Below are 22,259 nucleotides of genomic sequence, written 5' to 3' on the forward strand. Positions count from 1 at the left end.
ATGTCACATGAACAAACGTAGCTAATGCAGTACTAGAGATATGATCAGAAAGGTAATCTTACACGTGTCCTAGATAGTTAACAATTCTGGTCAATATTAAACCACTCAAGCTACATGTTTGATACCTCAGAAACATATATCAACCAAAACCAAAATGCCAGCAAGAAAGTATCTCTTCCCTTCATACCAGTCCATCCACAACTAGAATTACTTTCACAACTTGCATCATTTTGCCAAACTGGTACTACTCTTGCATGGGGAGATTTCTAATCCCTACCTTTGTCTTACCTCTGCTGTTAATAGATAGGCTGTTCAGGTATTATTTAATAGCAAATCTATTCAGACCTCATACCAGTCCAAAATACAAATTATCATGCAGTTCAGCTTTCAAAGAAATGATTCCTCATCACCTGCCAAACATTGATTAAATTTCACAATGCTTACCGTTATGTGGGACTGATCCAAACCGCTTAATACTATAGCCACTGTCTAGTTCTTTAACATCAGCAATATGTTGCCCCAAAAAGTTAACAAGTTCTTCTTTAATTGGAAAAGATTACAGTGTCATAGAACTCTATATTTGCAGATAGGAGGAAATGATCAGCTTGGTAACATAACAGCAGGGCATGAATATTTGTGTAAGAAGTCAAAAGTCAATGCTTTTGGTAAGTTCAAAAGAAATGTCAATATTGGTATGAAAAAAGTAGGAAAGTTGCAAGTTATTACAGTTAAAGTAATTTATTGCATACTTGTGATCAACATAAACTTTTCTCATTATTCATTAGTTATAATGTTACATTTGTTTGCAGACAATGCATAATTTGTCTTTAGTGTCATCTAGCAGCTGTTACCTACAGATTGGTATGAAATGTATCATTTAGCCAATTTGTTTGTTTGTTGTAATGTTCAATCTTGTGTTTGTGTGTTAATTCATTCTTTTTTTCTTCCATGTGCCATACATTTCTTGAATCATATTTCACCAAGACATGAAAATTGGTATATTGATGCATCTCATGGATAGTAATTCAGACATATCAAAATTAGCTCACTGTGACTTGATTTTTACACTGGAGTTACTTTTGTATTTTCAGTTTTTCCATTCATAACATCCACAAATGTTTTACCCTATTTCTTCCAGACACATATTTTTTTTATGTGGATGCATCTTTGGGAGAGAAATTCAGCTGTACTAAAACTAGGTCACATAGCATCATTTTTTGCTTAAATGACTTGTATTTTCATCTATTTATTCATAATATCTTAGACTATATATCACCTAAACTTAAAAAAATAGGTTTGAGGAATCATCTAGAAGTGAGCGACTTACCTGTATAAAAGCCTGGTCTCATTGACCCAATGTTTACATTTTATGTGATTTGTATTTTCTTCTTTCTGTTCATTACACCCTCACTCAGCTGAATGCTATTTCACCTTCATTTATGAAATATTAATATATAATGCATCTCAAAAATACCAACTCAACCATGCCAATAATAGGTTAGTGTGATCTAATTTTTATGCCCTACAGTCTTTGTATCTTCAGCTGTCCAATCGTTACACCTCCATATCTTAGACCCTATTTGACCAGCAGTCATGAAAATTTATATGTAGATGCATTGCAATGAGAGTAACTTTGAGTAACTCATCCATACCAAAACATGGTCAATGTGAGGAGATTTTTACATGGTAATAGCTTTTTCACATATCCAGTCATTACACTCATATTATTTTGGACCCACTTTCATCTACACTCCAGAAAATTTGTATGTGGATGTAACCAGTTTTCATTCTTAAGTGACATTGGCATTATCCTCTGTGTGCTTGTGTCTTGGACACCATTTCAGCTTCATTTATGAAAATCGGTAAGTGGATGAGTCATGTACAAACTATGCAACTGTGTCCTAATTTTCAGGTTTTAGTGATTTTTTTTTTACAGCCATGTGTTCATCATTAACCCTATTACATACAGACCAATTAAAATTTGTTTAAGTCTGCAATAAAATAAAACTTTGTATCTTGATGAATCTGAATGACTTGTTTATTGCTTTAACACTTCTTTATACAACATGTTGGGTTATTTGTTGAAAAGACTGACTGACAGCTAGTGGATAATGGGTTAATATCCTGTCCAGACCAGCCAGGTGTCATGGAGTATAACTTTGCAAGGCTTTTAACTCCCATTGCTTGTGTATAGACCGTCTTGACCAGTCTATATATTGTCAGCTGGTCCAAATGAATTCCTGTTTGCAGTCAGATTTATGTTTATTGTAGTACAACAGCAAGCATGCCACTGAGTTGATAAGTTCTAAAATGTGTGATTAGTATTTGTATGCATTTTTAATAAAGAAGGAGTATTAGGAATTATCAAAATCTCTGTACCTGCCTATCTACTTCTCTTCATATCTATTTTGACCACTTCGGTGGCCTAAGTGGTTATAGTGTTTGCATTGGATATGGGAGATCTCAGGTTAGAACCTCAGCCAAGTCATACCAAAAACTTTTTTAAATGGTACTAGCAGCTACCTCGCTAGATGCTCAGCATTAAGAGGTTAGTGATAGGAGGCTGATCGGCTTGGTTTCAGGAAAATGTGACTGGGTCGGACGATGCTACATGTCTGAGGCATGATGCCCCAATGATAGACATCACTATAAACTGCCATACTGCAGACATTTTAGCGATATGACTGATAGATTGTTATAGTTACATTAAAAATCCAAGTCACACACAAGCATATCCTTTTTTTTTATTCTACCTAATTAGGTACATAAATACCTATATAACCCCACATGATGAGTATGAACAAAGAAGGAAAATGTAGGTTGTAAAATTTGCAATGTGATACTATGATTTTATTAAATACATTTAGTTGTGGTCATCGCCTGATTTTATTAAATGCATTTAGGTGTGATCAACTCCTGATTGTATTAAATGCATTTAGGTGTGGTCAACTCCTGATTGTATTAAATGCATTTATGTGTGGTCAACTCTTGATTGTATTAAATGCATTTAGGTGTGGTCAACTCCAATTGTATTAAATGCATTTAGGTATGGTCAACTCATTTTTATTAAATGCATTTAGGTGTATTGCACTCCTGTTGTGATAACATTTAGCTGTACTTCAGTCATTATAGTTTTTAAAAAGTTTATTAAAATGACTTTGCCACAAAAGAATGCAATGATCTGTGCTTATTAGCTGCATTTCAATAGTGGTAGGAATACATTTTTAATAGGATGCTTTCATTCTAATTTTCATTTACTCTTTTTGTTCAGGTTTGACAGTCCCTTTAATAACCACAGACTCAGGAGTCAAGCTTGGGAAATCAGATGGGAATGCCATTTGGCTTAGTCCAGACAAAACTTCACCATATGAACTATATCAGGTACGATCAAGATTTATCCACTGAATATGAAAGGTCCTTGTTTTTTATCCACTGAATATGAAAGGTCCTTGTTTTTATCCATTGAATATGAAAGGTCCTTGTTTTTTATCCGTTGAATATGAAAGGTCCTTGTTTTTTATCCACTGAATATGAAAGGTCCTTGTTTTTTATCCATTGAATATGAAAGGTCCTTGTTTTTTATCCATTGAATATGAAAGGTTCTTGTTTTTTATCCACTGAATATGAAAGGTCCTTGTTTATGCACATCTTGTTCATCAATATTATAAATTTGTCCAATCTGCATGCATCAGTACCCAGGTGCCCAGACAAAATGGTCCAATCTGCTTGCATCATCAGTACCCAGGTGCCCAGACAAAATGGTCCAATCTGCATGCATCAGTACCCAGGTGCCCAGACAAATGATCACATCTTACTGAAAATGGGTGTTGGCATATCAGGGACCAATCTAACACATCTACTGTACAGATAACCTCAGCACACAGTATCAGTTTGGCAACATCTTGACTTGGAAACATACAGAAACATCAGTCAACAATGAAGTTACTGTCAGTCAGACTATCATTAATGCACATGTAATCTGAAGCCAAGTATTATGAACAGGTACGTTTTTCAAAAACCATATGGTGAATACAGGAAAACATAGTTTGAATTTGAGTTATACATTGTCTGTCACAGTTGCATAGATTACTTTTCTGGAATGGAAATGACCCTTGTCCTCTTCCTTGAGAAAGAAAGGTTTAGAAAGTTCAAATTAAAAAGAAGATAGACCCAGTCTGTTCCACACATCATAGGACCATGCACAGTAGCTGTCATTCATTTGTGGCTAAAATATTGGATTAGTACAATGCCAAAACCTTCTCTCATGTCAAGAATGCATGTTTGGCATTTAAATTTGCTTTTCTATATTCCCAGAGTATATGCCACTTAAATCTGTCACATATCCCCCCAAATTCACAACTGTTTCAGTCTACATTTATTTTTAGACTCTTGGAATTGGATTATACAACAGCATTATCTTCTATTGGTGTGTTCAGGTGGTCACACACCATTTACTTCAGTTTTATAGTGAGTCAGGATTGCTCTCCACTAATTTTGATCCATTATAATTAGATTTCACTTTGCTGGTTTCACTATATTCAATACTTAGGTTAAGTACTGGTGATGTTAGTTTGTGTTTTTTCACTGGTAACAAGGCCCAGGTGGCCAAGTGGTCTAGGACACTTGCCATTACTTATCACTGACACCTCATTTTTGATAATTGTTCCTTGTTTTCAGAGATTTTGGTAGCAGTATGATGCAGAATGTGCACAAAAGTGGGCATAAAAATGCCCCATGGGATACCTCCTATTTGCCTTGTTGGTACTAATTGTCAACAGACAGTGTTCATTTTGCTGCTTATGGTTGGATGAGTTCTGGGACTTTGCAGAAAGCAGATTCACTTGTAAGGGGAGGTGGAAAGGTCCCTTTTACTTCTCATCTCATAAAAACTTTATATCCTTCTTTGCATCCCATGGGCCTCAGAAGAAGAAGATTAGCGCTGTGTTGGTGAAGGGCACTCCTCATTCCTAGTCTCTGTGAAGACACCCACTCTAGGTCCATAGCCTGGTGATGGTAGAAAGTGTGCACAAAACCCACACATATGGGAGAAGTATCACCCTTTGAGCCCATAGTGCAGTGATGGTAACAGACAGATCAGGCCACCTTTGATGGGAAGAGCTACAGTCTAGCTCTAACATATCAGAGTCACCACCCAGTCATTGACCAGTCACCAGTCAGTGGTGGGTGACCAGGCACTAGTCACTGGTTCCTATCCAGCTTCCACAGGTCACTGGTCATTAGAGCCCCTTTAATACAGGTATGGGGATTTCTTGCCAGGCTACTGATGAACCCTGTTGGTGACTGTGAGATGGCATACATGCCACATACTATGGAAGGGTTGCAAAGTCCTGCCTGCCAGGAGGGATTGTAGGATGTAGACATCCTGTTGGTCTTATAGTGTGGTCTTTGTTTTTAGACCCTGTTGTGCATGATTATCGAAAGAGAAGTAAATGTAGTTGGGGTGTTTGTGTAAAACTAGTCTGTTGCTATTGCCAGATTCTCTCCTCCCACACCATTCTGATGGCCAAATGTAGTCTTGACCTTAACAAGATAATGACCACTGCACATGGCTAGTGAAACTGGGAACAGACTAAGTCTCTGCTGTCTTAGTCTCAAAACTTCTAAAACATTCTGGGATGATTCAGCTATAGGAGGATGAATTTGTATTATATAGTTGATGGTAATTCCATCCTGGAAGAGATAAGATACTGTAGTATCATTAGTTTTCATGGGGGGCCAATTTTCATGGCTTTTGTTGTTGCCCTGAACCACGAATTTAAATCCCTAGTGAAAAATGAGCCACGTAGGATGATGACCCACCCATTTTCTTACAGTGTTTCATTCCTTGAGAATAACACAGCTACTAATATTTAATAAATCAAGGTCAATACTGTAATCTGGTAATTAAATATTATCTTTTACATGTGTTTGTTTTATTTTTTATTTTAACCTTTTGAAACAAGAATTATAAATGATTTTATATTGTTTCAATGCAGATTTTATATTGTTTCAATGCACACATCCAATAAGGTATCCAATAGCTATAATTTTACACTCACTGCCTTAAATCGATATGTGAGGTAAGTAAGGATAGAGAGAAAATAGAGAAAAAGCATAAGGTATTCAATTAGTAATAATACTGAAGATGAAATAAAAAAATAATGCCAAATAACCGCATATGAAAATTAAATTTAATACTTATTCAAATTGATCCTTCATTCGAGTAGAACTATTATTAAAACATTAAAATCCTTCTGAAAGCACATTTCATTTTATCAATGATTTATTGGTAATAACAGGTTTTAATATAGGCGTTTTTCCTTTCAGTTTTTCCTCAATCTTCCAGATACAGAAGTGGAAAAGTATGTAAAACTTTTCACCTTTTTATCAGATGACGAAATTGAAAATTTGATGAGAAAACAGAAGGTAAATTCTTTTATTCCATGTAAATAGTACTTGCACTAAATAAATGATAAAAGAAATTTGCACTTTACTTGAAAAGTGCAAAACTGTAGTTCTTATCACACATTTTAAAAATCTTTTTATTGGTTTTAATTTCTATTAACAGTCTTTATTCATAAAAAGAGTACAACTTGGCAATCATGTTAATACGGCTTTAGTTAGGAAAGTTCATACATTGTCAGGTTATTGTTATTATTATTATTATTTTGATTTTTTTTCATTTTTCTTCACAGGTGTACCTTTTAAAAACTTGATGATGAATAAAACCCATGAACTTGATGACTTATTGTAATTTTCAGATATTAAATCCGTGGTTCTGAATCATTAATGATAATCAAATCTACCTTTATTCTGGCCAGGCTAGTCCAGAGAATCGTATGGCTCAAAAGACAGTTGCAGAGGAAGTTGTCAGTTTAGTCCATGGCAGTAAGTACTATTGCATCAAGGATCAGCATAGGAATTATTACATATGCTGTCACAGGAATTATTACATATGCTGTCATGGCTTATATGTATACTTTGTTTACCAAATGACATCATGTGACATTGCATAGCATTACATCATTAATTACTGTGATTTATCAATTGAGATATTTTCCCGGGTGGGAACACTGTTAAGTTTCTCTTTTTAAGTTGAACTTATTAGAAAACTCACTTTACTTGCACATATAATATGATACCAGCATCATAATTCTTTTGGAATGGTACTTTTTAGTTTATATTACTTCATTATGTGGCTGAGTACTCCACCTTTTTCCTGCAATTTGTTGACTACAGCATCACTCTTCCTGTTGTTATTAGATAGCAAAAGTCTATCAACAACCATCATTGAAAAAGTCGCAAAATATTCTTACTTTTAACCCATCATGTTCTGTGCCATTGTGAAGTAGCCCCCCAGTTCAGGGAGGAGTTTCAAAAGTTAGCAGTTGTGGGAATAATGTCACTGTTGGGTAAATGATGTCACTTTCTAACTAGTTGGGTGACAGAAGATAAAATCAGATAAAATAAAAATTTGTTTCACAAATCGTTTTAAATTGCAAAGACATGGCAGAACAAAAAGTTGTGGCCCAGATATGGCTGGCGCAGAAGTTTTGTGGATATACAAGAAACATTAGAAGAAAAATGGCAAGTCAGTAAGGACAGTTATAATACAGTGTTTATTCTTCAGGATTTTTAAGGTAATTTCTGATAAACATATATGTTAGGCTGGCATGGAATATCTTGGAAATCAGAAATATTCGATTTTGACAAAACAACTTCTTCCAATTCAAATTATATCCAAAGAACTTTTGAAAACACAACATTTGCATGTTGAATGTTTTAGATGAAGCTGACAATAAAAATTTGACTGAAAACTTTTAGATGAAGCTGATAATGAAAACTTGACTGAAATTTTTTAGATTCAGGGCCATCTTGGATGATTTAAGGACTAGCTTCAGAAAGTACTAAATTTTTACAGAACTTAAGAGCATGCTGAAGTAGTTCTTTTGCACAATGTGATTTTCAAAGATTTCACAAATAATCTATTTTTAGTTCCACTGACAGATGATAGTTTAATAACCTTTGTTTACCCATGATGCAATGTGGAATTTTTATGGTGTGTGTATTTGATAAAAAAAATAGTTTATAGTTTATACATCAAATACTTTCATGAAGTTTAATATTGATATATGTGGCACCCATTGTAATTTGATGCTATCTTCAGCTTTATTCTGTTTTTATTGGCTTCCTCAGTGAATATTCCAGTAGCAGTTTCTTTCAAAATCTACTATATTTGATTGATTTCAGGCAAGTTCTTTTTACTTGATTCTTGGTTTTTAAATGAGATGTTATTGTTTCAGTCATATCTTTGTCACGTATTTTTGAGATTTAAACAACTGAGGTATCAGTTCTTTGCTCAGTTATATAATTTGCCGTTATAATCATTGCTTTTCCACACACACCCAACTGAGTTAACTTCCCTAATGAACCTACACTATATTCTTAGCCTTCTTAACAGTCTTGTGAACTAAGTTGACAACTTATTTGAGATCAACAACATAATTTGAAAGTAAAATGCATTTATCACTGCAGATTTTATGCAGTTGGTTAGAATTAGTTTTTTTGTAGCAAAAGGAATCCCCAGAAAAAGATATAGAAATCAGAAACTTTCATATAGAAATCAGAAACTTTCATGTTTTCATTCATTTACAACAAATTATTTCATAATTGAAACATTTACAGCATTATATACTCTTTAATAGTGTGATCATTGATTCTAAGGAAACATAATGTTTGCTATACCATCATCTCAGAGATCATAAAATAGCTGAGAATTGTTGTTTGTGCTTTTCAATTTTCCTGATACAGCAACTTGCATTTTATCATATAGCTTAATTAGTTTGTTCTTTGGTGTAATGTGAAACCAGTATCCACCGATTTATGCCTCCACAAAATAATAGAAACTGATTACATCAAATTGTTGTGAAAGTTAGCTGTTATGGATGTTAGGTAATATACATTGTAAACAAGTTTACCTCTTGATAGCTCTCATGGTCCATAGTTTGTTGTCCCTTCCATCTGTCTACCTGCACAAATTTGTTACCACTTCTCCTGAACTGCTTGGAAGATTGTCATGAAACTTTACACATACATTTATCCCATGGTCTAGTTGGTACAGTGAAAATGGTGCTGCTTGGACATACAGTAGGGCCACAATGGTAACCATCTTGAAAATCTTGTTATTGCTGCTCCTCATGAATGGATTGTCGTATCGACATAGGGTTTTCATCAGAAGACATATGATGTCAAGTTTGTCCTAAATGAAAATGGTGCTGATCTGACACCCAATATGGCCATAACAGCAGTCATCTTGAAAATCTTGTTATTGCTCCTCCTGAACGGAAAGTCATATTAATATAGTTTTCACCAGACTTGTTATAATGTCTAGTTGGTCCTAAATGAAAATGGTGTTGATATGACAGCTAGATTGGCCACCATAGCAGCCATCTTGAAAATCTTGTTAATGCTACTCCTCCTGAATGAAGAAAAATAAATTGACATGGGGTTTCACCTGAAGACTTGTTATGATATCTTCCTGGTTTTAAATGAAAATGGTGACACTCACACATCCAATGTTTTCACTACAATGACCATCTTGAAAATCTTGATATCACTACTTCTCCAGAATGAAAAGTCATATCTGCTTGTTGCTGCTTCTCCTGATTGGATGGTCATATATTATCATGGGGGTGTTTACTAAAAGAATACTTGTGTGTTTAGTTGGTCCTAAATAAAAATGGTGTTGCTCAGACATCCAATATGGCATCCACAATGGCCAGCTTGAAAATGTTTTTGCTACTTCCACAGAATGAATGATTATATCAACATATAATTTTCAATACTTCTTATGATGTCTAAATGAAAATGGCGCTGATCTCCAGAATGATCATTTAAAAAAATCTTATTTTTACTTATCCTAAATTGAAAGTCATATCAACATTTCACCAGAAGACTTTGTTTGTCCAGTTGGTACTGATCTAACAGCTAATATGACTGCTATGGTGGCCATCTTGAAATTCATATTTTTATATTCTTAAATGGAAATTCATTTTGATTAGAGGTGTTCACCAAAAGTCATCTTATGGCATCTAGTGAGCCCTAAATGAAAACACTTCTTTTGACACTTTGTTCATCATTATAAAATGGTGTCAGTCTTACATCTAATACGATGGCCAGCTTAACAAATCTTGTTGCTGCTCACACAAAATGGATGGGCATATTGAAATGGGATTGTCACCAAAGAATCTCTAATGAGGTGAACTTGGTCTTGAAAGAATCTGACGTCCATGATGTCCACAACAGCAGAAAAGTTGAAAATTTTGTTATAATTGAGGAATATCTGAGGTACCATTAATTCCTTGACATTTGTTTTCATCCAGTGGAGTGTTGGCCACTGAGGGATTCATTTTTAAAATTGTCATACTTATGTCAGTAGGTAAAAGAAGAAGAGCTGGTTTTATTGCATATATCGGTGAAACCATTTTGATTCACAGAAAACATATTTTAGAATTTCTGCTTTAGAAGTTAATTTGTTAAATATAATCAATGATGTTTTTACAACTAGATTTAAAAAATGCTCCGGTGGCCTAGTGCCTAGAGCATCCGCCTCGGATGTGGGAGTTCATGTTTTCAATCCTTGCCTGAGTCATACCAAAGACTTACAAAAATTTAACTAACCGCTGCCTTGCTTGGCACTCAGCATTAAGAGGTTAGTGTTGGGACTGGTCGGCCTAGTGTCAGGATAGTGTGACTGGGTGGGACATCATGCTACATGTCTGTGGCATGATGCCACAGTGCTAGACATCACTATAAACTGCCACACTGCAGACATCATAGGGATATGACTGAAAATTTTTTAAAGCTACGTTAAAAATCCAAATCACACACATACACAACTAGATTTATGGCAAAAGTATTCATTTGATAAATGCATTTGAGTCAGTTATTTTTAGAATAATTTTCAATGACTTTGGAAAATAATTGGCCACATTACAGTGCTATAGCATGCTCTGTTATAATGCGAATTCGGATATAACGCGGTCATGGCATGGCTCCCGAAATTTCATATATATATATTTTTCTTGTACACAAAAAAAAATCTTAAAAAGTATGAAAATAATGTAAAAAGTTACATATCATTTTGGGGAAGAGATCGCATATGAGTAATAGAAGATGATCATGGCTTGGCTCGTGAAATTTTATATGTATTTTTCTTGTACATGAAAAAGTATTTTTCTCTATTTTTTTCTTCTTAAAAGTAAGAAGAAGAAAAAACGTATAAAAAGTTTATTCTGCGATCGCATAGGTCTTCGCTAATGTCGCAAACTTTGTTGGCTGTTTAAACTTGTATATACAGCCATTGGTTTGGAGTGCAGAAATTCAGAGGCCCCATGAAAGGAAGCCACAAACTGGATATAAAATACACTGAAATTTATCTATTGTTACATAAACAAATTCTTTGTCCATACTGACAAACCATCTAAACAGTGCATTGGTATATCATAATCTGCTTATCCTGACATCTAGCATGAGTTCTGTATGTTGTGAAATATCCGCTTTTTTGTTGTTGACATTTCTGGTAACGGAGATCAACCGGACAAGGCATTGTCTCGTAATCTATCTTTCATTGGATTTTTGGCCTCTCGCTAGTAATTAATATATTTACAAAGACTGACATTTGTATGTGGATGGTAAGTAAAATTCCTCTTCGTTTCACTCAGAATTAAATCCTTCAGAACGCTCACGTTTTCTGTAATAATCCCTGTCATCAGAACACCTGTGTCTCTATCGTCTGTTGACCCTTTGTTAATTTTCAGACGCATGTGTGGAAGGCAGCACCACACTGCTACCACAAATGTATAAATTTAAAAAAAAAAAAAACTCTTACTTATTGGTTTATTCAGTATGCATGGAGGGACAGTGACTAGAATAGTCTAAATGATGGCCAATTCCTTTTTAAAAATGTACCCAGATAAAATAGTTTGCTGAAATTTCAAAGGAAACAGATTACCTTTGAAGCACCGACTGTTATGAAAACGTACTTAGCAAATGGAAAAAATACCAGTCTCAATCATGCAATACAGTTATTTGATGTTGCTGCTACAATAAGAAATGGGCATTCGTTTGGTCCTACAAAGCTGTCCATTAGCGGTGACATCAACAGCGCATGCACCCTTCATCAAAGAAAGCCAACTACATTCTTTCAATAACAGCAAAGAACTTTTCTTCAAAGGAAGTCAGTACCAAACTTAAATAAAAGTGATGGAATCTGATGAAATTTTGCATTTTCCAATGTGACTGAAACATGTTAACTGTGCTGTGAAAGTTTCCTTTTTTTAGGGAAAAAGTTTATGCCAACAGCGGCTTAAAACGCAAACTAACTTTTACCGACTTGGAACGTACTTTAAAGTAAATGTGCTTCATCATTCGTTAATTGATTGTGCTATGTTTTTCCACTGAATTCAGACCAATATGACCTGTTACAAAATTAATGAATATTTTAAAGCTGCATGTGCATATTTTCGATGGAATCACTTGTATTGTGGATTCAATGTATATGATGAGGTTCGCAGGCGAGTACATGGTGTTGATACTCTATTCATGCTATACATTAGACATTTATATATAAACAGGATTCACGTATATGTACCAATTCATGGTTCTCTAAATAAAGTAAACTATTATATTATGTCTTCTCTGTTTTCACTACAGGTGTATTTCTCATTTAATATGCATCAATTCAAGATGGTAACTGTGCTGACAAAGCACGTATTTTACTGCCCGCATTTATTACCCACCACCCCCATTTTTTTGTTGGGGGGGTACATTTTCTTAAGCTAACTGACTTGGTTGCATATAACACGGTTCGGTATATAACGTGGTCGGGTTTTATGGCTCCCAACTACTGTGTTATAGTGGGATCACACTGTATTTATTTCAATTCTCTTGTAACTTTTTTCAATGTGCTTGAATTCAGTTATGATAGTTAATCTTTATTTAGCTATAAAGCTTACAGACCTGTCAATAATTAATAATCGCAGCACCACACTAACAAATATTTAAACATGTAAAGATGGAGGTAGAAAGATTATTTGTGTTTGATAATACCATATTGTAAACTTTTGATTTTCAAAAAAACTCTAGTGTAACAGTTGTTAAAGAGGCTGGCAACTGCTCAGAATCACTCTCCTTGCTATACTAAGGTCTATTTTATACAAAATGTGTCTGCATGTGGGATGATGTTTAGTGGTTGTTATGGTTCTGTAGTATGAAATTCATGTAAAGCCTGCTTTGATGCACTTCTCAACCCAGCAACATAAATATGAAAATTGTTAATATTTTTTAAAGAACAGATCTGTACCATCTACCATAACCCCAAAGCAATTTCACCTCTGTTACATTATACATTTTACATATACAGTCAGTACCATGTATGAGTTTAATTTCTCCACTCTGAATATGAGTTCTGCTGCAGAAACTCCCATTGTATGATTTGCACATTTTATAGTCTGTTGAAAAATCAATTCTCTTCTGACTTGTCTGGCATATATGGCTGATTCTGGAGGCCTGATACATGTATACTGTTACTATTCTATAATCTTAAGCTAAGTAACAGAAAAGAGCAAAAACCAACAAGTTTTGTAAAATTCAAAAATCATTTATTTCCCTAGAATAAAAAGTGAAAATTGAAAAGAAACATAACATTATCATGAATTTAATCCCAAATAGTCCTTAAAGTTCTATCACAGGTCCAAATGCATAAGTTACAAATGAAATTCCAGTGGTAGTCCGAATGAATTCCAATTTTGAAAGTGCTGATGTACCAAAAGCCTCAAATGTGCTAAGGTGCCAACAGGCTTAATGTACAACAATGATATTATCTAAAATGTTCTTGAATGAATTCACAATAATCCCAGAATAATGATTTAGTCCAGAAAATATTAATGAGCACTGTAATTCCAGTGAATAAAGTAAATAAATAAATCCTCTCAAATTAAGACTGAACATAACAGTAAAACTGATTTTATTTAAGATGTTAAGGTAGGTATGAGTAATTCTAATATTATCAACCTTAATACCCTATAAAAAGTTTTTATATATATATATATATATATATATATATATTATCAAGTACAAAGGCCAACACACAATACAATACATACATACGAATGTATGTACATGTATGTATCTTTGTATGTATTTATGTGGTACCACTCCGGTGGCCTAGTGATTATAACATGCGCTTCTGATGTGGGAGGTCATGGGTTCGATCCCCAGCCGAGTCATACCAAAGACTTGCAAAATTGGTGCTAACAGCTACCTCGCTTGGCACTCAGCATTAAGAGGTTAGTGTTAGGACTGGTCGTCCTGGTGTCAGGATAAATTGACTGGGTGGGACATTATGCTATATGTCTGTGGCATGACGCCCCAATGCTAGACAGCATCACTATAAACTGCCACACTGCAGACATTGTAGCAATATGACTGAAAAATTGTTAAACTACGTTAAAAATCCAAATCATACACACACACATGTATTTATGTGTGTATGTATGTATGTATGTATGTATGTATGTATGTATGTATGTATGTATGTATGGATGGATGGATGCATATTTTTACTGGCTAAAATAGGTACTTTTTAATGGGTTCCAATTTATAAGATGTGACAATTCCATTTCTCCAGCCTCTGGTCTGACAGAAGCTGTAAGATGGACTAAAGCCCTCTGGAGTGAGGATATCAACAGTCTGGTGAGTCTTAGTGCAACAGAATTGAGGCTACTCTTCAAAAATGCTCCCACCACTGAGCTTTTCCTGGAACCAGGCACAACCATCATGGATCTGGTCATTAGGGCCAAATGCTTCAATAGGACAGGTTAGTCATTGGATGAATATTGTATTTGCTCATTTAATCTTCCATTGCATACTGGATCTACCATGTATACTTGCTTATAAGTTGAGTCAAACTGCAAACAACAAAGATCAAGATCGGCCATAGCATAATGTTCCTGCAGATCAGGGTCTATATTGTTTGTTCTACTGATTATTCTCAACAAATTGCACAGATCTAGATCTGCTGGTGCAATATGTGATGGCAGATCTGGATCTGTGCAGTTTGCTGTTGGACTTTACTTACATATGCAATTCAGTACTTATACTTTCCCTATGCCTGACATTTTATAATGTTCCAACAATTAAAGTTGTAAAATCATTACAAATGAAATATGAGACTAAAGTAGTTAAAATTTATCTGATATAAAGGCTAGGAGATAGTCTGACAGAGTTGTGTTCTTAAAATGCTACAGGAGTCAGCTTAGTGAAATGGTCATTTATAAAGTTATGTACAGCAGGTGGGCAATATCAGACCATCTTTGACCTCTTGTTGTATTATGCATCAGGTTTTAAATGCTTTTGTGATAATGGTTCTTGTTGTTCTCATCAGTGGCCCACAAAAAACAGCAGTATGTAATTGACTCACACCAGAATGTAAATGAATGCATAGGAATGTATTTGTCATTTCACCTATAATTTTTTTTTTTACTTTATAAATAATTTACATATGGATTACAGAGGTCCTTCAGTGTAAGTTGCCTCAGTATAAAATGATCTCTGATATAAAACGGGTATAGTCATAGATCCTATTGTTCGAGTTGAATTATTTTTGTCCCCCACCCCTTTTCAAAGAAACTTGATACACTGCATATATTCACTTATAAGAAGAGTCTAACTGTAAACTGCACAGACTTATGTGTATGGCTATACTACACTGGGGTCCTACCTTCAAGGTCAGGAGTATCCATTGGCTAGTCTACCTACCTTCAAGGTCAAGAGTATGGCTAGTCTACCTACCTTCAAGGTCAAGAGTATGGCTAGTCTACCTACTTTCAAAGTCAAGTGTATGGCTAGTCTACATTGGGGGGCTTCCTTCAATGTCAAGAGTATGGCTAGTCTACCTACCTTCAAGGTCAAGTCTACCTACCTTCAAGGTCAAGAGTATGGCTAGTCTACCTACTTTCAAAGTCAAGTGTATGGCTAGTCTACATTGGGGGGCTTCCTTCAATGTCAAGAGTATGGCTAGTCTACCTACCTTCAAGGTCAAGAGTATGGCTAGTCTACATTGAGGTCCTACCTTCAAGGTCAAGAGTACAGCTATACCACATTGGGGTCCTACCTTCAAGGTATGGCTTGGTGTCTAACGTTTATCATCACACTTTCTCTTCCTCTCCATACCTTAAAACTGATTGAAAGTAAGTGATGAAATTTAGTATATTTGTATACCATCACAAGAAGGTGTTTAGCATTTCCCTTTTCGTATTGGGATCGTTATCTTCAAAGCCTTGGTGACAGCTCAATATTTTCAGTATACAGCATTGTTTCGCTTTCACTCTTTATCTTTAAAGACACTGGAGATTAAGGGGTGAAATGTGATATGCTTGTACATCACTCCTGGAAGGTGTGTTGCATATTACACTGGGGGCCCTGGGTGGCTGAGTGGTCTAAAGTACTTGTCTTTACTGATCACTGTCATGTCACCTTTGCCAGCGATGGTGCATGTCACAGGCTCAGCCAGTGTGGGTATGTGAGAAAGCTTGCCTGTGGCTTCCCATGAGTCAGTGGTTCTTACCCAGGTTTTCATGGGTTCTCCCTCCACCAGTTATACTGGCCGCTTGTATAGCCTATCTTGTGCTGAGAAATGGTGTTAAAACCAGATGAACAACATACCACATTGAGGGTCGTATCTAAAAGATTACTGCTAAATGGTTTCCATTTCCATCACACTTACCTTTCTGTGCCATAACTCTAGAGACAGTTGAGATTAAGGGATAAAACATGATACACTGTTACATCATCACTGGAAGGTGTATCATATATCATATTGGGAGCATGATCTTTAAGGTTAAGATCATTTGGTCAGTATTTTTTAGTATTATGTCACCTTTTACCTTCTGCTCTGCAACTCTGAAGTCATTTAAGATTAAGGGATGAAACATTGTACATCATCACTAGGTGGTGTGCCATGTATCATATCGGGGGTGCTATCTTCAAGGTCATGGTCATGGCTCGTTGTTTTCCATATTTTGTGCCTCAATACAAGGCAATCTCACCTATATCACAGGATACTTGTATGACTCCCATGAACAGTCTAACAATAAGGGACCAGTTTTATGGCACTCCTGAACAGTGTTACAGTGAAGGACCACTGTATAATGTACCCAGTACAAGGCAATCTCACCTATATCACAGTATTCTTTTAACAGTACACTTTCTTGGCTTTTCTGAACAGCATTATAACAAAGGACCATGATAATGTACCCCAGTATAAGCAATCTCATCTGTATCACACACAGTACACTTTCATGGCTCCAGTTACATGGTTACAGTGAGGGACCATTGAATGTTTCCCAAGTCATTGCCCAATTAGATATGGTAAGCATTTATGATAGGCATCTGATTCAAACAGAAAATAGTATCAGTCCATTATCATCTGCCTCAATGTATACAGACATATTATATTACACACATATTATATACATGATAATATACAGACAAGCCTGATTCAGTAATGACACTGAGGCAATAGATATTTGCCAGTATAAATGCCATCTGTTCATACCAACTACTTCTGAATGGTTATTATGCACAGGCTTTACTAATTTTTTCTTGTTTATTATAGTTGATGCAGAGAGAGTAATTAAGGCAGGCGGTGTATACCTAAATTATAGCCGTGTCACAAACCCAGATGAGGTCCTGGTTCCTGGAATCCATATACTACCAGTAAACATTACCTTAATGAGAATAGGTGAGTCAGATTAGAGGAGTTTCCTGAGATACAATGTTTGTGCAATGAGTATATTGTATTCTAATGTAGGTGCCATTTTTTGCCCTTATCAATTTGGGGGCACATGTTATAGATGCCTATGGGATTTGAACTTTGAAAGTCCAAGCTTCAGAGGGTTTACCATTTTTTATGACAATTTTTGATTTATGACATGCAGATGAAATATTCTATTCTAATATTGTTTTCTACAAAATAAAGATTTGATGACTGTTTACAATGTTATGATAGTTGTGAAAAAAATGCAGCATCTAATTATTCAGCAAGTGGAGAGCTGGGATTTTCTTTCTGACCATGACATTTTTTTTGCTGTTGATAATTTTTCTTATGTAGCTAATATGATATAACTACTTATTTGTTATGAAATCATGGCAAGAGCAATTATTTAAAGATCTTTGCAGGGATTGGATTTTTTTTTCTCTCAAATTACAGACATCAATCCTACCTCCCAACGTAGTTTCTTTTTTCAAATACATTACCTGATCATAATACCTTAGGAGAACTACTACTACCTCACAAATCCATTTAATCTAATATAGTCTCTACCAATAATTTAATTTTATTTGGCTGCCAAATTTGGCATCACAGTTGTAAACTGATTGTTGTTTCTTTTTTTCAGGGAAAAAGAATTATCACATCATTAAGTGGCTCATGTGATGAAAGCCTAGACTTTGATAGTGCGCCATTTTCTCATTCCGTTTATTTCAAATTTGTCAAAATGCAAAGACCAAGCTGCCTAATATTTGAAGTGTGTAACAAATAACCTATCCTGAAGAGGACTTTCAATGGAATTGTTGTAGAAACATTCCTTGGACTGGAGTTTGGACTAACCCTGCTTCAGGCAGCTGCATATCATTGGAGCCTACCTGTTGTCACCGGAGATAACTTGCTTTTACAGTGTAGTCTGTGAGCAATTCTGGAACAATATGCTCTTGTGATGGGTGTGTAAAAGTCCCAGTTAGTGAAGCATTAGAGAAGCTGAGAAAGAATTCACATACCATGAAGTAGAAGCCAGAAAGATGAAGATATCTGTGTAGCAATTCTGTTAACTTAAATATCAGCTATGTTGCCTTTCCTTTGTAACATAGCAAATATTTTTAGACATTTGACTGTGTTATCATGTTTTTGTAAAATTAATTGAACCTTTTAAATGCAGAAGTGTGCATATACAGTGTTAGTATTTGTTCTTTTTTTTACAATGATAGGATCTTAACTTGGATTATTTAGGTTTGATGTGCAGGAATGAGGCTAATCAATAATAATAACTATACAAGGCACAAGAATAAGTTGAGTACTGCAGTACACCTACACCCTTCCCTCATTTGATAGCATCATCCCACCTACACCCTTCCCTCATTTGATAGCATCATCACACCTACACCCTTCCCTCATTTGATAGCATCATCCCACCTACACCCTTCCCTCATTTGATAGCATGATCCCACCTATACCCTTCCCTCATTTGATAGCATCATCCCACCTACACCCTTCCCTCATTTGATAGCATCATCACACCTACACCCTTCCCTCATTTGATAGCATCATCAAACCTACACCCTTCCCTCATTTGATAGCATCATCCCACCTACACCCTTCCCTCATTTGATAGCATCATCCCACCTACACCCTTCCCTCATTTGATAGCATCATCCCACCTACACCCTTCCCTCATTTGATAGCATCATCCCACCTACACCCTTCCCTCATTTGATAGCATCATCAAACCTACACCCTTCCCTCATTTGATAGCATCATCCCACCTACACCCTTCCCTCATTTGATAGCATCATCCCACCTACACCCTTCCCTCATTTGATAGCATCATCACACTTACACCCTTCCCTCATTTGATAGCATCATCACACCTACACCCTTCCCTCATTTGATAGCATCATCCCACCTACACCCTTCCCTCATTTGATAGCATCATCCCACCTACACCCTTCCCTCATTTGATAGCATCATCCCACCTACACCCTTCCCTCATTTGATAGCATCATCCCACCTACACCCTTCCCTCATTTGATAGCATCATCCCACCTACACCCTTCCCTCATTTGATAGCATCATCACACCTACACCCATCCCTCATTTGATAGCATCATCCCACCTACACCCTTCCCTCATTTGATAGCATCATCCCACCTACACCCTTCCCTCATTTGATAGCATCATCCCACCTACACCCTTCCCTCATTTGATAGCATCATCCCACCTACACCCTTCCCTCATTTGATAGCATCATCCCACCTATCATTCTACTTTTTCCTAGATACAGCAAGAGCATAAAAAGTATCCCAAAGCAGCAGTAAGAAGAACACTAACAAAGTAGCAACAACAAAAATAATAACAATAATGACAACAATAATAACAAAAGCAATAACAGGGAAGGTAACTGCCTGATCGAAGGGTTTTTCAACTTGAATAATAAGTGATAAAGTATAATGTCATATTTTTAATATTTGAATATTATTTACAGATTTTTAATAAAAATACTGGTAACACTAATATCCAAATTGTAACTGCACTTTTGTCAAGTAAAAAAGTTAGGATGTTAAAATAAATACCCCCTTATGTCATTGCTTTAATGATCAAATCCATTACAAAATAAAATCCATTTTAGAGTTCTAATAAAGATAGTTTAAAAGTATCGTGCATATTTTTCCTTTCAGTAATTTTCTACATGTTAAGCGTTCATCCACTACACCCCCAGCTTTCTTTCAGTTGGCCAGTAGACAGAGATCACTTTTGTGGCTGTTTCAATCTGTTGTACCATAAAATGAATTTTTTTGTGTTCATTTGATGGTCTTGCCTTCAAAAGCATGTAAGAATTGGGGGATCACATATGTATATACCCGCGTATAAGTTGGATCAAACTTCAAACAAAAGACTGATGTCTCTGTGCATATATTTGTGTAAATAAACAACTGATTTAAATGTCTGGTCTGAAGTCATTGTCTGGTGCTACTTACATTATTGATAAATGAAACAAAAAAAATATGTGAGACTGCTCTGGTGGCATAAGTGGTTAGAGAGTCTACCAAAGATGCAGAAAGTCGCAGGTTTGGACCTCGGCTGAATCATACCAATGACTTATAAAAATCATACTTGGCGGCTGCCTTGTTTGGTGCTCAGCTTTAAGAGGATAGAGTTAAGACTGGTTGGCATGGTGTCAAGATAATGTTTCCAGGTGGGACATGTCTGCTGCATGATGCCTCAGTGCTAGACATTGTTAGAAACTGCGACACTGCAGACATTGTAGCAATATGGCTACACTTGTTAAAGCTACATTAAAAATCCAAGAACATACAAAAGCACGTGCTTAGTACATAAACTAGTATGGTAAACCAGTCTAAATTCTATTGTTGCAGTTGACAGGATCTTTGCTTGTTTGCTTCTTGCACAGAATTAAGTGTTCAGATAATATCTGAAAGATGCTTATAATTTTAGGAAAACGAGAGTAAAAATCTGTAAAGCCTTAAAGTTTATCAAAAACTCTTAGCGTCTTCCAGGCAAATGAAAGTCCATTATCAGAGTCAGTTGAGAGAAGTATTTTCTCAAATATAATTGGTAAATTTGTTGAATCCAACACTATTAAATCATCCCAAAAACATGATGGAAAAAATGTTTCTTAAGTAACATGATTTTTGGAAACATTCATTACTATTTATGGAAGTAAATAATGTAACTGATGCAAAGAAAAGGCCAAGATGTATGCAATGTGCCAAATACAATGTAAAAAATGTTTGGTCTGATGAGGGTACACCAAATGTATATAAGTCCTCATTAGAGAGAATGTTTCCAATATCAAATTAGTGCAGAGAAATTGATTCTGCTTCAGAACATAAACAAAAATCATGGGGGGTTTTTACATTTTAAATGATTATCAATTAAAATTGAAAAATATTGAGTTAGGTTAGATAAAATCTAATTTCACTCAGGTCTAATTTTATGAGTGAAATACCCAATAGGTCCAAAAGTTTTTGAGGGCACTCGATATGGTAGTCTGTGTTAACAGTAGTGTCACTTCTTTGTTGCAGATCACTCAAGGTGTAATTGGTGGCTACCAAATTAGTGTATTCTTATTATCAAAATACATGATCACTACCATATATACCAGAGGTGGGCAAGCTTTCCAGTGCAAGTGCCGCATACACAAATTTACACCTTGTTGCGGGCCGTATAGTTCATTAAGTAAAATAATTAATATTTGAAATAGCAAAAACAAAGGTTATTCTAAATAACATCATAATTAATTTTCAGTTGTTAATATGTTGTTAATATTTTAAAACTTAAACTTCAAAAGAAGCACATTTATTTGATAAACAGTAACATAAACAGAGTCAGTGCGAATGATGACTTGTTCCTAGGCTGCATGAAAACCCTTGGCAGGCCGTATGAAAGCCCTTGGCAGGCCGCA

General features: G+C 35.5%; 1 protein-coding gene across 2 annotated transcripts in view; it reads left to right on the forward strand.

Moving 5' to 3' along the window:
- The window catches only part of LOC149803516 (tyrosine--tRNA ligase, mitochondrial-like), a 42,672-nt gene extending 21,896 nt beyond the window's left edge, over positions 1–20,776 (forward strand). For both annotated transcript variants that reach the window (XM_089953263.1, XM_089953262.1), the window contains exons 7-13: positions 587–665; positions 3,272–3,381; positions 6,328–6,426; positions 6,822–6,888; positions 14,690–14,878; positions 17,678–17,803; positions 18,459–20,776. In XM_089953263.1, the coding sequence (XP_089809389.1) occupies positions 587–665; positions 3,272–3,381; positions 6,328–6,426; positions 6,822–6,888; positions 14,690–14,878; positions 17,678–17,803; positions 18,459–18,496 (708 nt within the window). In that variant the 3' untranslated portion in view covers positions 18,497–20,776. The remainder of the gene's footprint in view (positions 1–586; positions 666–3,271; positions 3,382–6,327; positions 6,427–6,821; positions 6,889–14,689; positions 14,879–17,677; positions 17,804–18,458) is intronic.
- Positions 20,777–22,259: the final 1,483 nt, after the last annotated feature.

The sequence above is a fragment of the Sinohyriopsis cumingii genome, chromosome 3 (genome assembly GCF_028554795.1).
Source record: "Sinohyriopsis cumingii isolate HCF-2022 chromosome 3, ASM2855479v2, whole genome shotgun sequence".
Taxonomy (NCBI): domain Eukaryota; kingdom Metazoa; phylum Mollusca; class Bivalvia; order Unionida; family Unionidae; genus Sinohyriopsis; species Sinohyriopsis cumingii.